Source organism: Sus scrofa, chromosome 15 (assembly GCF_000003025.6).
Source record: "Sus scrofa isolate TJ Tabasco breed Duroc chromosome 15, Sscrofa11.1, whole genome shotgun sequence".
Taxonomy (NCBI): Eukaryota; Metazoa; Chordata; class Mammalia; order Artiodactyla; family Suidae; genus Sus; species Sus scrofa.
The window spans coordinates 38,187,528-38,205,294 of record NC_010457.5 but is presented as its reverse complement, the minus strand read 5'-3'; the positions used below and the strand labels follow the sequence as shown (position 1 = coordinate 38,205,294).

The 17,767-nt window shown below is 37.8% G+C and overlaps 1 protein-coding gene and 1 long non-coding RNA gene across 2 annotated transcripts in view; one reads left to right on the top strand and one right to left on the bottom strand.

Annotated features, from left to right (window-relative positions):
* Positions 1–17,767, top strand: part of LOC110257050 — a 60,801-nt gene that overhangs the window by 22,064 nt on the left and 20,970 nt on the right. The window lies entirely within an intron of this gene.
* On the bottom strand, positions 9,320–15,396 carry LOC110257049 (beta-defensin 130-like). Its single transcript, XM_021075542.1, has 2 exons — positions 15,339–15,396; positions 9,320–9,501 (listed from the first exon to the last, which is right to left on the bottom strand). The coding sequence occupies exons 1-2, from the start codon at positions 15,394–15,396 to the stop codon at positions 9,320–9,322; spliced, it is 240 nt and encodes a 79-aa protein (XP_020931201.1).

Here is a 17,767-nt window from a genome sequence, read left to right as displayed (position 1 = left end):
CATATGCTGGTTGTGCGGCTGAAAATCCAAGACGCAAATCCATTCAGAGGTTTAGCTTTATTCGTTTCATGTCATCACTTCCTCTAAAGCTTCAGATCCTGGTTTATGACCATCTGATTCTGAGATGTGAGTGCCTGAAAGAGAAGCCTACCCACCATTTCTCTGGCTGTGAACATAGGTGAACTTTGTGCATTTTCTGATTCCTGCACAACTATGAAGGCTCTCTTTTGGTTAATTCTTCCCTCCCCCAGCCTAATGTTGACCCTGCGTCATCACCCAGCTTGCACCATCCAACTTCACCCAGGCAATAGTACTACTGGCCATTGGAAGGAAGCAAGCCACCAAAGGGCAGATGACACCACAGGGCAAGGACAGAGGAGGCAGGACTTGTGGGAACATTATCAGAAGCTGCCACCCTGTGGGTTGTATTTGTGTTCAATGGATTGTTTCCCTTGTTAAAATATATCTGTTGTCAAATACTGAGAAGTTATTCTTGTGGTAAATTAGACTAATTTGGAGGGCTAGAATTTCCAGAACAATTTGAAATCACAGTAGCTATTAGGAAATACTTATTTTAAAATGAGCCTCTTGTATTTCATCATTATGCACAGTGTTGATAGTTGTTTTAAAGTCTATTTTCAGTAAGGCGAACGCACACACACTAGTTATTCATATGCATAAAGAAAAAATATCTTATATCTCAGTCTTTTTTTGTAAAACAGTCTCTTTTAGATTTCAGTCTTTTTTAGATCAGTGTTCAATCTTTAAGAGTTTCTTCCCTGCCCCTGCTTTTCCCTAAAACTGTAATTTTATGTTGGTGACTGGAGAGTGCTAGTGATGATCTTTTGTTAGTGGAGAAGAAGGAAACATGGAAATTCCATTTTAGTGGATCCACTGTAGAACACAATCTTTATCAGAATTATCATTTAATTTAGTTGAATAAATTTTTACATTTTACATTATCTTAATAATAATTCCACATGTTATATAGAAGTGATGTTAGCTTATCTGATCAGTAAATCAGTATAAGGAGTATCTTCTCATTTCCTTCCTAGTTATAAAAATGTTTTTGAATTATTTTATGCTTTATTATTTTAGTTTTCATTTATTAAATTCCAGGTATATGCATTATGATGATATATACTTGTCTGTGCCATTTCCATTAAAATTCTAATGGATTTTGTAGAGCTCTTATGTGTTCAGTTCTTCTTTATGTCATTTAGAAAATAGAAATTGAGTTATATTTCACATTTATGGTATTTAGAATTAAAAGTGTAGATTTTACCTTAACTTTACTCTTTTCTATGCTCTATAGTCTTAATGTATCTTTCACGGACTTGCTCTATCAGTTTTGAGTGAGGAAATGAAGTCTGTATTACTCTGTCCACTTGTTGTGAGGTAACTAGACCTGTGTATTTTATAGACTTTCAGCATGATGTAGTGGTAGTAACAGCAGCAGCAGCAGGATGAACAATGCTGGTAGCATTTCTATCATCCAGGATCTAGTCCATTAAAATATACTTGTGTTTTGGACAAAAAAGATTCATATCAGGATTTGTTATACAGGTGTAGGGCTCAAAGAGGATGCCAAGGGACCCCAGAAAAAACTTCAGGCAGTATATACCACCCCTTAAGGGGGCAATAGAAGGGAAGGAACCCGGAACTGGGGGAGGCCTCCTATGGTCCCCAGGCCTTGGGGAAAGGGACAAACTGCCCAGCTGTGGTTGGTACCTCTGGAACTCTGAGGTAAGACCTTTCTGAGTCAGTCCTCAGATCTATGAACTAAAGGATGTCAACTCACTGTTGTTGGTATCTGAAGGAATGGTGAGACTGGTGCTGGAGTTATGAGAAAGTGGGCTGACCATTGTCCTGAATGCAGAGTGTCCCTGCTGTGGCAACAGAGACAGGAACCAAAATGAGGAAGGAAGTGCCCTGCTTTCCCACACTCAAAACCCCCACCCCAGTAGTGTCTGTCATTGCAAGCCAGTCAGCAAAGGAGTCTGGGAAACAAGATTTACACAGTTGTAGCTCCCGCATCACCAAGGAGCATGGCATTGAAGCAGGAAATTGGAATTCATTGATGTCGGTAAAAATGATGCCATAGTGAATGCCATGTTTTTAGGGCTCAATAGTCAAAAAAATTGACATGCAGATGTTTCAACTTATGTTGTAAATGCATTTGTAATTTATATGACAGATTTTAAGTCATCAAGGGAGGTTAAGGGGAAAATACAAAGAGAAGTATGGACCTGGGGATGAACTAAGTCAGATTTGTTCCAGTGTTGAGGTCCAAAGCTAACTGGGCCAGAAGTTGGCTTCACCATCTGAAAAAGATGGAGAAACAAAAACAGTAGAGAAACAATATATACGAATGAAAAATGTTACCAGTTAGGTTGGAGTGAGTCTCTAAGAATTACTTTCATGGGCTGCATGTTCATGAAACATCATTCTAAGGATAGTGATGGGGTCATGTGAATAGCTCACACCTACTTAGGGCTTTCCTACAACATGTTCTGGAGGCAAGACATTTATTGATCCTCTTCCGATTCTTCTGCTTCTTTTCTTTTTTAAAAAGCCTGGATCCAAGTTTTTCAGCCTTGGCACCTTTGACATTTGGAGCCAGATATTCATTTGTCTTGAAGATATTTCTCTCGGTTGTAGGATGTTTAGCACCATCCTTGACCTTTCCCCACTAGATGCCAGTAATACCTTTCTGGTGGCCAAATCCAAAAGTGCCTCTAGACATTGCCAGTTATGTGCTGGGAGCAAAAGCATCTCCAGCTGAGAATTCTGGTTTACAGCATCTACATCCTTGTATAAGGCTTATCTTTCTTCTAGCCATTTGGACCACTCCTCAGGGCTGAGGTTTGGTTATAGGTTTATCAGGTGGCAGCTGACATTGAATGAACTCAGGAAAAAGTATGGGTTATATGACCCATATCAGGAGCAGAGCCAGACAGGATTCTTTCCCTTGCTCAGTATCAGTGCTCATTGTTTTATATTTTGGACTATAAGAGAGGATGATGTATATTTTTCTGCATGACTGGACCCTCTTCAGATTTTTATCTGTCCCTGTAGTGTCGCCAGACCTCAAAGGTACAGGAAAGTTATGGGGGTGGAAGTCGTGGTTACTCTGGAAGGCCTTGTCCTGGGTGGAAAAGTATAGCAAGTTCTTGTGAGTGAATTCTATCATGATGTTCAAGCTTGCTGAAAAGAAGACACAAGTTATTAGAAGTCCGTAAGGGAAGCAGTCAAACAGAAGACAGAATAGAGCTGATATTTGTTTTGTCTTATTTTAAGCCAGATTTATGGAGATGCATCTTACACTGTAGAATTTTATTCATTAAAATTTAGTGTACGTTTCTATGAGTTTTGAAAAATGCATATAGTTATTTTAGCAATACCACAATCAATCCATGGAACAGTTCTCTGCCCTCTGAAGTCCCCTTCACATCTTTTTTTGTAGTCAGTGGCACCTGGTCCCAGCCCCTGGCCACCACTTATCTTTCTGTCCCTGTGGTTTGGCTTTCTTCTTTCTCATGTATGTCTTCTTAAGTAGGTTTTAGTAATTTGTTTCTTTCAAAGAAATTGCCCATTTTCATGGATCTTTTTGAATTTATGGACACAAACTTATGCCTAAGAATGCCTGGTTGTACAGAAAAGAAAATCATGGACTTGGAAAATAGACTTGTGACTGCCTGATGAGAGAGGAAGGGAGTGGGAGGGATCGGGAGCTTGGGCTTATCAGACACAACTTGGAATAGATTTACAAGGAGATCCTGCTGAGTAGCATTGAGAACTATGTCTAGATACTCATATTGCAACAGAACAAAGGGTGGGGGAAAAATGTATACATGTAAGAATAACTTGATCCCCCTGCTGTACAGTGGGAAAAAAAAAAAATTATAAAAAAAAAAGACGGAGTTCCCGTCGTGGCACGGTGGTTAACAAATCTGACTAGGAACCATGAGGTTGCAGGTTCGGTCCCTGCCCTTGCTCAGTGGGTTAACGATACGGCGTTGCCGTGAGCTGTGGTGTAGATTGCAGACGCGGCTCGGATCCTGCGTTGCTGTGGCTCTGGCGCAGGCTGGCAGCTACAGTTCTGATTAGACCCCTAGCCTGGGAACCTCCATATGCCTCAGGAGCGGCCCAAGAAATGGCAAAAAGACAAAAAAAAAAAAAAAAAAAGACATTGATATTGAATCATACTGGCACTGTGTACTAAAACAGTATCCTTTCCAGATTAAATCACCTTGGTACATTTGGAAAATATTAATTGAACTTGTATATATTGATCAATTTTGAAGTTATTCATTCTGTTCCATTGATCTATTCTCTTATCCTCATGCAGTTTTTGTTATTTTTATTGATAACTTTATAAAAAGTTTCAAAATTAAAAAAAAAAAAAGAATGCCTGGTTGTTCATCTTCTATCTGCGGGATCTGATGTCCTTTCCTTCACTCTGACGTTAGTAATCTCTGTCCTCTCTGTCTCTCTCTCCCTCTCAGATCACAATGATAAAAGTTTATGATTTCTCTCATCTTTTCAAAGAACCAGCTTTGGATTTCATTTTTGTTCTCTATTGTTTTCTCCTTAACTGATTTTATTATTTATATTCATCTCTTTTTCTTGTTTTAGATTTAATATGCTCTTCTTTGATGATATGAATATTTAGATACTATAAATTTCTTTCAAAATGCTACTGTAGCTTCATTCTACACATTTTATGTTGTGTTTTCATTCTAACTCATTTCAAATGCTTATCCATTTTTCTTCAGATGTGTTGTTTAATTTCCAAATGTATGGTAATTTTCCAGGTACTGAGTATTGATTTCTGGTTTAATTCTCTTAAGATCACAGAGCACACTTTATGTGGTTTGGATAATTTTATGTTTATCAAGATGTGTTTAATGGGCCTGAATATGGTTTGTATTGTTAAGTGCACACCTAAAAGAATGTCTTTTCTGTTGTTGTTGTGTGGAGCTTTTAAATAATGTGAATTATTAGATTAAGTTGGTTGTTACTATTGTTCAGGTCTTTTACATGCTTTCTAAATTTTGCCCTCTTTTTATTGATTACTGAAAAAGAATTGATTTTTTTGTTGTGATATTATTAACATATAACAGTATATTAGTTTCATGTGTACAACATAATGATTCAATATATGTATATATTATGAAGTGATTAGCACAGTATGATTAATAGCCATCATGGTACAAGGTTTCAATTTTTTCCCTTATGATGATAATTTGTGAGGTTTACTCTTTTAGCAACTTGCAAGTATGCAATACAGCTACACAAATTATTAACTATAGTAATGAGATTCTGCTGTGTAGCACTGGGAACTATGTCTAGTCACTTATGATGGAGCATGATAGTGTGAGAAAAAAAATGTATACATGTATGTGTAACTGGGTCACCATACTGTACAGTAGAAAAAAAATAATGTATTGTGGAAATTTAAAAAGGAAATTATTAACTATAATCACCATGCTGTACATTATATTCCCAGGACTTAATTTGTTTTATAACTGGAAGGTTGTACCTTTTTACAATTTTACCCACCCCCAACTCCCTGACTTCAACAGAAAACAAGCTGTTTTCTGTATCTTTGAGTTTTTTGTATTTTTGGTTTGTTTTTGCATTCCACATTACATGAGAGCATATGGTATTTAACTTATTTCATGTATAATAATCCATCGAGTTCTATCCATTTTGTCACAAGTAGCAGGATTTCCTTCTTTTTTATGGCTTAATATATATACATATAAGGATATATATAAATGTATATATATATACACACACATATATGCATATATGTAAATATATGTATACACAAGTGGGATATATATACATATATATCTATCTTTTTAAAATTTTATTTCATTTTTTATTTTTTTCTATTATTTTTTTCTCTACTGTACAGCATAGTGACCCAGTTACACATACATGTATACATTCTTGTTTTATATTTTGGACTATAAGAGAGGACGATGTAGACTTTTCTGCATGACTGGACCCTCTTCAGATTTTTATCTTTTTTCTCACATATCTATCTTTATTCATTCATCTATCCATGGACACTTGGGGTTTTTTCCATGTCTTAACTATTGTGAAGTTAAGAGACCAAGATTTAGTAGAATAATGCCCCTTGTTTTATTACCTATACCTAGAAACTGCTAACTTGCCTAAATAAATCCATCTTTAGTGACGGAGCAAAGAGGATTGTAAGCACTTGAAATGCCCTTGACTTCATGTCATCTGACTGAGAGCTCCTGTGGAGAATTACTGAATTATTGAGCTCCAGCCTTCACTTCCTTCTAGGAACCCCTCAAGGTCAGCTCCTCAGAAACTTCTTCCTCGACATGGTGAATAAATTAACTCCCCTCTACTCTGTGTCTTCAAAGCCTTTTGAAAAATAACACATAAATATTTTTTCAGTGTTTAAGTAATAATAAAAGGCCTAAAGGAAACCTCTGAAACTTTTATATAATCTCAGGGCTGAAAGAATAGGGAAGAATGGAGATTTTGGAAGAAATTGTTTCTCAGTGATGCTCACTATCCATCATACCATTGATAAAATAGCACTGGGAGTTTGGGGTTAATAGATGCAAACTATTCATTTGAAGTGGATAAGCAGTGAGATCCTGCTGTATAGCATAGGGAACTATATCCAGTCACTTGTGATGGAACATTATGGAGGATAATGTGAGAAAAAGAATGTAACTATATATATATATGTGTGTGTGTGTATATATATGTATGACTGGGTCACTTTGCTCTACAGCAGAAATTTACAGAACATTGTAAATCAACTGTAACAAAAAATAAATTAAAAATAAAAAAACTAAAAAATTAAAAAAATAAAATAACAATTTCAACTCCATCATCTGAAAAAAAGTCCTTCTCTTGATATTGCTTTTTTTTTTTTTTTTTTTTTTTTTTTTTGTTAGGGTTGCTCCCTCAGCACGTGGAGGTTCTCAGGCTAGGGGTCTAATCAGAGCTATAGCTGCTGGCCTACACCACAGCCACAGCAATGCAGGATCCGAGCATGTCTGTGACCTACACCACAGCTCACAGCAATGCCAGATCCTTAACCCACTGAGCAAGGGATCGAACCTGCATCCTCATGGATGCATGCTAGTCAGATTTGCTTCTGCTGAGCCACGATGGGAACTCCTATTGTTACTTATTTTAATTTATTCTGTCATTAGAAAGGATTGTCTAATGCTAATGAAATGTCAGTATTTAAGCTTCATTACCAATCCTGATGGAAATGTTTTTTAAAACTTTTCCTAACTTGCTTATTTAATTTCAGTTTTCATAGGAGATCGTGAGACATATTTATTGAACAAATAAAGCTTCAAGTATCAGAAAACAATGGTATTTGCAATTTTAAAAATATGAATTTTTAGCATAATTTGTTGTGGTTTCTTCTGAAATATCAAGACATTGTTTTTTCTATATATTCTTTCAATATAAAATCTATGTTGTACCATTTTATTTATTTTAAACTAGTAATCTTTGCATCATGTAATAAGACTAAGTACAATGATTTATTTCCTTAAGTCATTTTAGCAATGAGAGAACAGCAATGTTAGTGGCCGACTTTTCTGGGTTTTGCCATTTATGCTTCAGGTGCCTTGTGTACACTCATTTAATCCTTACAACAAGCCCAGTATTTAGATTTCTTATTTCATGCATTTATTGGAGAAAAATTTTAAGGCAATTCAAGGTAAATAAAGAGTTCAAAGTCATATGGCCAGTAAACAAAGCAACCACAGTTTCAACTGTATAGTGATGCATGGAGAACTACACTGTGTGTTGTGAAATTCCATGGTGTCCTAGACATGCAGATATGAATAAAGGCAGGTCTTGTACTTGAGAAATTTATATAGTCTTGTGGGCAATTGAAATGCACATAAATCCTAGAAACAAAAATCCTAAGAATATTTGGAGGTGGATTAAACTTATTCTGGTTTATTGACCATAGATAGGCTTTGTGGTTGAGGAAATGAAAAGCCTCGAATTTTGTTTGCGGGGTAATTTGGCTGCATTCAAAAGAGTTTTTCCATCCTCGTAAAACTCATGTCTTGTAACATTCTTTACTTCTTTTTTTTCAATTTAATTTAATTTGTATTTTATATTGGAGTATAGTTGACTTAAAATGTTGCGTTAGTTTCAGGTGCACAACAAAGTGATTCAGTTACACACACACACACACACACACACACACACACACACACGTCTATCCATTCTTTTTCAGATTCTTTTCTCATGTGGGTTATTACAGAATATTGAGTTCCCTGTGCTATACAGTAGGTACTCATTGATTATCTATTTTATGTATAGTAGTGTATATATGTTCATCCCAAACTCCTAATTTCTCTCCCCCGACCTTTCTGCTTTGATAACCATAAGATCATTTTCTGAGTCTGTGAGTCTGTTTCCCTTTTGTAAACAAGTTCATTGGTATCACATATAAGTGATATCATATGATATTTGTTTTTTTCTGTCTGACTTACTTCACTTACTATAATAATCTTCAGATCTTGACCTCTTTTTTGCCCTTTCATGTTCTTAGCCATCAAGTAGAAATTATCTAGAATTATTATTCTGGTGGAAATTCTTCCAGCCAGAAAGTGGAATAATCTCATGGTAAATTTGGAAAGAACTCTGGGGCACACTGAGTTCTCAGCTCTCTGCCTTCTACCAGTGAAGCTCCCAGCAGGAAGCAGCTCTTGCATTTCCCTCCTCCAGGGCCTGGTGAAGAGAAGGGAGTCAGCCGGGGCTGGGAATGGTAGGACTGCGTGGGGAGTTAGTCTAGTGCTCAAGTGCAATGTTAGCAGGACCACATGATGAACAGACCTTAATCCATGTCACCCAAGTAGGTGTCTCATATAATGAAAATGAATTTCATTCAGAGTCAGAGGAGGAAGAAGGTTGATACACTCATTTACATAATCAAACACTACCTACTGCTATTTTATTCCCTTATTATTTTTTTCACATGTGAACATTTTACCTTTATCTTTTTAGAGAAGGTCATGTAATTTTTATTAAATACCCTTAGAGTATGAGAGTCCGTTGTTATTTAGTTTAGTCATGTGCTTCTTAAAGAGGCATGCATGTGCATCAAGAAGACATCCCAGGGATAAATACATGCAGAATTAGTGCATTTATTTCCAGTCAAGGGAGAAAAACAAGTTTAAAAGGAGTCTGCATCATCTGTCCTGGATTTTGAAGTTCTGGGTCAGACAGGAGTCTATGCAATCCATCCATGTGTTCTTGAGTTCCAGTGGCTTACAGTTTGCTCTCATCAGGGAGATTTTGACTTGGGAACGGGTGTTGGATAGGGATTTAATATCCACCACTTCCTACAACATTTTTTTTCTTCATTACATATACCAATGGTGTCCTCTGTGCCGATGCATGCATGGTCCTTACACACCCCTTTCAAAAGAATACATTGTTTTTGTCCCGGAATAAGGCCAGTCCTTGCTGAACAGAAAGAGATTTGACATTGTTAATTCACCCTCAAATCACTGGTAATGAACATAAGACAATAAATGGACAGAAGAATGCCCTTGAGGTAGGATAAATGATATTCGCTATGGGAAAGGAACATTTAGGCAAAAGAAATGACTTTTGGGAAACGCATAAGAGTGTGGGACTGTGCACATCTTAGAGAGGGCAGGCTGATTTCTAGATGCTTGTAGAGAGTTGTCTTTATATCAGGGGGCAGTACATGTTGAAATGCGTGGGGCGATCTCTTTTCCCCATGACTGGGGAGATGTCCTTGAAATTAGTGGATTAAATTTCCCACCTTGTGAATTGTCCTGACCCAAATGCCAATAACACCTCAACTAAGAAAGGCTATTTCAAAGAAAGTATCCATCCTTTTACCTCCTCACCTGTGCTCACCTCCCCATCCGTGTTTACAGCATCCTTATCCTTAGAGCATCTGCACTCCTCTTCGTCTCCTTTTCTGCAAAGTCTATCCATCCTTCAGATTCCATTTTACCTAATTCCCCCATCTCAAGACTATGCAGGAATCACATTTTATATGTTGTTCAATGCCCCTTATATGCAGATACCTGGAGAGGATCTCTCTCAGAGTGGAAAAGCATTTTTCCTTAAATATACTCATATGTTTTCTTAATTCATTTGGTTGCTGAATAGCGCATAATGAATATGTGTCTCCATACAGTTCCCTTGAGACTCAGTGAACTTTCTCTGACTTTTCCAGCACAACCAAGTGTCTTTTTTTCCCCCTGGGGATCATGGTGGATATTACACAACAGGGACACTTCTGTTCATGGTCATTAATAGGAGTTAGTTCCTGAACCATCCTATTAACTCACTTGTATATCTGTTTGTCTTTATTATCCAGTAATATTCTAACCCCAACTGACTAGACCTGATAGTTTAGAGTGATAGTTTGACCACTTTGGGGGCTCTGAATCTTTTTTTTTTTTTTTTGGTACATAAACCGGGCTCTCATTATTGTCTCTCTATTCTGTTGAAAACAAGCCATGGCTATACAAACCTGTGAAGCCTCCTGTACCTGAATTTTCAGAACCTGAAATTTCAAGTACAAGAGACTGTGTTCTCCACTTGCTGGAAGGTCTATCCTGGTACACCCTGGTGGTACACACTGCTCTCAGGCCAAGCATCCAGAGACTCAAGGTCTCTGTGCACCCAGAGAATGGCAGCATGGAAAGTTTAGAATGCATCTTGTGCTACCTCTGCTTTGCCACTTCTGGAAGATGAAGTGTCTGTCTTTCAGGGACAGAGCTGATGGCCTCAGGAGACAGCTCCATGAGGATCTAGCTCAACTGCCTGATCTTCGCCTAGTGCAGGTGTCATGCCCAGTGGTGCAGCAGTCCTATTGCCAACTCTTAGTCTCTTGCCCATTGCCTCATCCATGCACTTAGTGTAACAGTTGGTGAGATTTTCTGGTTTTCCAGTGAAGCTTGAATCAAGGGTTTTTAGGCTTGGGCAAGACATAGGGCGAGGCAGAGTGTGGTCTCAAGGAGGTCTCTGGACATGAACTTAGACATATCCCACGCAATGCAAGTTGGAGTGTGTGGAGCCACAGCCAAAGCCAAGAGACTTAACCTGTCCCTGGCAGGCAACCTTGTCACCCACTGTGCTGAAAGTTCAGTTTCCTGATACAGTATCTGGACTAGGATAGCAGCATTCTCTGTACTTGGAAGATGCCTCTTGCTTGAATCAAAAGGACCACAACAGTTTATTCTACAAGTGAGGCACTCTCTGCTAAATATGAGGCTGAAGTTAAGGAGGTATTATCTGAGTAGGAAGCCGAAGAGTTATCCTCTCCCTTCCAACCATGACTGTGACATATCTTCATGCCCAAGCACTAGTTCAAGTAAAAAAAAAAAATAATATTAAAGTTACCTGGTTCACCAGGAAGAAACATTTCTTCCTAAATATGGGAATTTATTTTTTAGACTTACTGACATAATAAAGAGCTATTGGAGTTCCCATCGTGGCTTAGTGGTTAACGAATCTGACTAGGAACCATGAGGTTGCTGGTTCGATCCCTGGCCTCGCACCATGGGATAAGGATCTGGCGTTGCTGTGAGCTGTGGTGTAGGTTGCAGATGTGGCTCGGATCCCGCATGGCTGTGGCTCTGGCGTAGGCTGGTGGCTACAGCTCTGATTCGACCCCTAGCCTGGGAACCTCCGTATGCCGCAGGAAGCAGCCCCAGAAATGTCAAAAAGACAAAAAAAAAAAGTTATCAAAGAAATGACTCTGTAATAGACTTTAGACTCTTATAGGATAGGCACATGTTATAATGGTTATATCACATGCAGTGAGAGAAAGCATACATGTTTAATAATTGCTGTTGGGAAAATAAACAAAATTTAGGTGCGCCCTTGAGATTGTATCACAACATGAATGTTTACAGCTAAAAGGAGGAAAATCTAGCATCACAGTAAAATAGAAGACCGTATAGTGGAACATTCATCTAATCTTGAAAAGAATGTGATTTTCTCAGCATTAGGACTTACTGAGTTTTTAGCTTTTCTGTCTCTTTTGGTGGTGATAGACAGGGTTTGGATGGGTAGGCTCTTCTTGGGACTTTGTCAACCGAGAAACAGCAACACCAGATCTGAGCCATGTCTGTGAACTACACCATGGATTTTTAACCCACTGAATGAGGCCAGGGATCAAACCCTTGTCCTCATGGGTACTAGTTGGGTTTGTTACCACTGAACCACAATGGGAACTCCCAGAGTGACAGTTCTATTTTCCCGAGGCGATGTAGAGCTCAAGCTTTCTTCTGCTTCTGTTTAAGGTGGTCTGCTTGAACATGATGTTATTCCCCAAAGTCAGAATAAGATGAATATGATAATTTCCTTAATTCTCAGGGGGCTAATGAATAAGTTTAAGAGTATGTCATTCTAACCTCTTTATCCCCATACTCTCAAGCATATCTATCTATCTATCTAACTAACTTTTTCAGTCTATTCAAGGATACTATGCATTCTTTTTTTTCTCAGAGACATATAAAGACAGGTCTTGAAAATATATATATTCAAGGAGTGATCATTAACATTCATTAGACTGCAGGTTGATAAACCAGATTTTCTTCTTTGGATCATGTCATTTCTTTGGATAAATTTCCTTCATAACAACAATGATTTTTTTTAAATCTGATTTTTTTTGGTAAATGTCTCTAATAAAATTCATAACCCACCCACTCAATTCTCCCTCAAAAGAAATTTTGTGAAAGAAAAGTTATTTAGTATTTACAAAATTTCTAAGGTTATCAGATTGATTCCAGATAGCTGGTAGATTCTCAATTCCCAGGTAACAACAGGGACCAAAATCAGGATTTTGAGGAATGTGATAATTATTATAGATTAAATTGCTCAAACAACATGTCAGTTAACAATCAGGTCCTAAGGGGCCCATCCAGCCTGACCAACACAGAAATTCCTTTTCTTTGACTGAAGAGGTCATTTAATTATGCATCCATGAACATCTCAATATGCAAAAGTAAGGTGTAATGACCTTCCATGTGACTTCAGTATCCTCTCCTCACAAAATATGTGGCCATTGAAAGTTATTCCCTCCCATGCAGAATTATAGGATATTTGTTTAATCCATCCTCTTGGCAGAACTGATTTGAGAGAAACAAAGGAGGGCTGATCTGGAGAAAGAAGTTGTCATCTCTTGAAAGGCATGCCTCTGAAGGGTTCTCATTGTATTTGGGGGCCTTGGAATGTCACTAATTCTGCTACCAACCCCAAATAACCTTCTGCTCTTCACCTATGCTCTTCTTTTTTATTGTGGTGAGAACACTAAACATGAGATCTTCCCTCTGAAATGTCTAAGTTCACAATGCACTACTGTTATCCAGAAGGCTGAGGCTGCACAGCAGAGTTCTAGAATTATTCATCTTGTATAAGGTGAAACTTTAAGGCCATTGAACAACTCCCTATTTGTCCCTTCTCCCAGCCCCTGGAAAGTGCTCTTCTACTCTATGTGTCTATGAGTTTGACTGTTTTAGAGACCTCAGGTAAGTGGGATCATGCCATCTTCACCTTATTTGACTGGCTTATTTTGTTAACATGGTGTACCCCAGATTCATCCTCCAGATCAGTATTAAAGTAGAGTTTGTTGTGCATCCTGTCTACCTTCCCCACATCTATCATCCTGGACTTTGGTGGTTTCTGCCTGTGAATCACAAGTTCTTCATACCTTCAAAGATGCACTTTTCTCACCCTCTTTGCTGTTTTGGTCTTACACTTTGGTTTCTGACTTTCAAGGAGTCTGAATCATGGTGCCTAAAATGGGAACGTCTTTGGGGATACTGTAGAAGGGGCCTCATCCAGAAGATGACAGAGATTTGGGATAGTACACATTTTTCAAATCTAAACATGATTTTGGCTTACTAGAATACACATAGAGCTAGATTAGACTTATTTATCTTTGGATCACAGAAATTACCTGATCGAAAAGTTAGGAATTTTGAACTCCTAATTCCTCATTCTTGGTATTGATACCCTTGATCTCTTTGGACACAGTTACTGGTGGTTTCTCAGGCTTCATTACATGTGTTTACTTCAAAAGATGATTATCTCCACTTAGGGCTGTGTCTTCCAGCAGAATTGAGAGCCAAAAGAGAATGACATGAACTCCTTCAAAAAGAGACAGCTAGGAGTTCTGTTGTGGCTCAGTGGTAATGAACCTGACTAGCATCCATGAGGACTAGGGTTTGATCCCTGGCCTCACTCAGTGGGTTAAGGATCTGGCATTGCTACAAGCTAAGGTGTAGGTTGTGGACTAGACTCACATCTGGTGTTGCTGATGCTGGCAGCTGCAGCTCTGATTCCACCCCTAGCCTGGGAACTTTCATATGCTGCAGGTGTGGCCCTCAAAAAAAAAGAAAGAAAGAAAGAAAAGAAAAGAAAAGAAGGCATAGCTATACATCAGGGAGATCCCATGATATCCCATAGATTAGGCCAAGATCAAGTGAGTGAGTAACTTGAATTGTATTCCTTATAGATGAATGAAGGAAGGGTAGAGTTACCTAGACTTAAGCTAGTCCCATGAGAACAGATGCTGTTAAGAGGGATGTGAACCACCTATCATTAACAGCAAACACAGTCTTCTCAGTTTTTACAGGGAACTGAATTAACCTGCCTTAAAATGACCACATTCCCTTTTTCCTTTGAGTTGACACTTTAACATTCAAATTTCTTAATCATGCGTGCTAAGGATGTAACTCAGATGGTTAGCATGCTTCCTTCATATTTTACTTTATGCTTAAAATTTTGCCTTTGAAGCACCATTCCACTGTTTACAGTTTTTCCAAATTCCCATGTTCCCTACTGGTTTTTAATAACTTGGAACACACAGTTATTTTTTTGTTGAGCTCTGTTTTATGCACCTGACATCTACCCCTAAGAAATATTCCTCACCAGTAGACGCCACATCACATCTACTTACTAACCAAATCTGACTCAGCAGCTGCCATTTTCACTCTCATTTTGGAGACTGGGGTTCTAGAGGGGGGGTTCTTCTTGATTTGTATGCTTATTTAGCTTTAAGTCATATGTCAAAACTTCTCTATTTCTACCTCTATTTGGGCCCCCTTTTCTAATCATGGAGATTCTGGAACTAATTTTCCATTGATGGAAATGCTTGTCCTGCTTCTCAAGTTTGGCCTCATCATTTGTAAGGGAGGTGACTGTGTTGGACTTCTGCATCCCTGAGGCTGTGGTTAAGATGGCCACAGTATAATTGAGCATCCCAGTGGATCTCCTAAAAAACCTACCTCTACAGTTACTCACCATCTTACCTTTTGGTATTATAGTCAAAGAGAGGAGGAGAAGAGAAATCAGTGAGTGGAGTCTCATGGTTGAATGCCCGGTAGAGAAGTGAGTGGTCAGGAATAGTAGAACCCAGGTCCTTTTATTTACTTCTGGGGATTGGCATTCCTTTTGGTCAATGAAGCTTAACAAGTAAGAAAATAAAACAGCTTCCCCTGGAATATTTCCAAACCTTGCAGCCTCTAAATTTGGTGACAAATTAACCTAATTATTGGAGACCAGATGGCTTATCCTTTACTTTTTTCTGTGGGCTCTCAAATTTCTCAGAAGTCAATAACTATAGCCAGTCATATTTAAAAGGAGCCAAAAAGTCAGGTCATTGAGTGTAAAGTCCCTGTTACCAAAGTCTTCTGAATTGCAAAGGAACCCTTCCACAGCATACTGTTTTCCCCAAAAGGGATAAAATGATTGGCTAAGGACCATTTCTTTAGCAGAAGAAAGATGAAGGAGAAGAAGAAAAAGAAGGAGGAGAAGGTAAAGAAGAAGAAGAAAAGAAGAGGAGAAGGAGAAGAAGAAGAAGAATAAAAAAGGAGGAGAAGAAGAAGGAGAAGAATGGGAGGAGGCAGGGAGGAGGGGGGAAAGGAGGAGATGGAGGAGGAAGAAGCTGTAATTTTAACTTATCTCTTTAAAAGAGAGGATAGTATCACATATATACTATGTTCTTAATAACATCTGAAGGGTAAATACACTTAGCTCACACTGAAAATTAAAATTTTCTCATCTGTTATTAATCCTTTGTATAACTGTCCCATATGACATGGTTGGTGAGATCAGGAGAATTAAATAAAAGCACACTGTTTCCTCAATAGTCATGATGAAAAGATGATAAGCCAAAAGATGATAAGCCAAAACCTTAAAAGGAGCCCTAACCTCTTTCCCTACCCTACAGAACAAAGTATAGAAAACCTAAGACTGTGCCTTTGGCCAAGAGTCACTTGACCTAAAACCAGTTTATCTAAAGTTAATTTACCTACTGATCAATGCCTTAATGACACTTTTCTCTAAATTGACTTATTTTTTTCATTTATAAACTTCTAATGTGATATCAGCTTTGAGAAGAAAGTTTTATATCTTTGTCTTCTACTTTTGATCATTTTCATGTTTGTGATTTTTATCTATTTTTAAGTATTTTTTAAAATTAAGATACAGTTGGCATATAGTGTAACTTTTAAGGCATATGACATGTTGATTTTGGTACATTTATGAATTTCAATATGATTGCCACCACAGTGTTACCCAACACCTCTATCAGGTCACATAATTATCCTTTCTTTTTTATGGTGAGAACAATTAACATCTAGTTTCTTATGGCTTTGCAATTTACAATATGGTGTTGTTGACTATCATTACTATGTCATGCATTACATCTCCAGGACTTATCTACTAGTTGTAAGGGTACTGGTTGTACCCTTCAGCAGCATCTCCCCAGTTACCCCACTCCTAGCCCCTGGTAACCACCATTCTGTTCTGTTCTTATGAGTTTGGCTTTTTTACATTCCACATAAAACATTTGTCACTCAACATTTGTCTTTCTCTGTTGGACCTGTCTCACTTGGCATAAGGCCCTCAAGGTATCTCTGTGTTGTTGCATTTTTTTCTCATGGCTGAGTAGTACTTCATGCTATGTATACCGAATCTCCTTTATCCATTCATCCACTGATAAGCATTGGGTTGTCACATATTGGCTATTGTGAATAAAGCTAGAATGAACATGGGAGTGCAGATAACTTTTCATTCAAGATCCTCACTTCATTTCCTTTGTATATAGACCCCAAAGTGGGATTGCTATATCACATGGTAACTTAATTTTTACTTTTTTGAAGAACTTCTACACTGTTTTCTATAGTGGCTAAATCATTTTACATTTCACCAACAGTGCACAAAGCTTTCCTTTTCTCCACATCCTCACCAATTCTTGTTTCTTGTCTTCTTGATGATAGCCATTCTAATAGATGTGAGGTGATTCTCATTGTGGTATTGATTTGCATTTCCTATGATTAGTGAAGTTCAGAATCTTTTCATGTACCTGTTGGTCATTTGTATGTCTTCTTTGGAAAAATCTGTTCGGTCCTCCATTCATTTTTTTAAAAAATGGATTGTTTGGTTTGTGTTATTGAGTTCTTATATATTTTTATATATTAATCCTTTTCCTATATATTTTTTACAAATATTTTCTCCCATTCCTTAGATTGCCTTTTCATTTTTGCAGATTGTTTCTTTTGCTGTACAGAGTTTTTTAGTTTGATGTCATCCTACTTGTTAATTTCTGCTTTTGTTGCTTGTGCTTTTGGTGTCATATCCAAAAAATTGTTGCCAATACAAATGTCAGGTAGGTTTTTCCTTGTTTTCTTTAGGAGTTTTACAGTCTCATGTCTTACGTTTAAGTCTTTCATTCATT

Bases quoted from the DNA above. Each gene is read 5' to 3' on its own strand.
- LOC110257049 (XM_021075542.1), bottom strand. From the start codon at position 15,396: ATGAGACTCCACTCACTGATTTCTCTTCTCCTCCTCTCTTTGACTATA. The intron at 9,502-15,338 runs GTAAGATGGTGA...CTTTCTGTTCAG, and splicing joins TTTGACTATAATACCAAAAG to CAAGGACTGGCCTTATTCCG.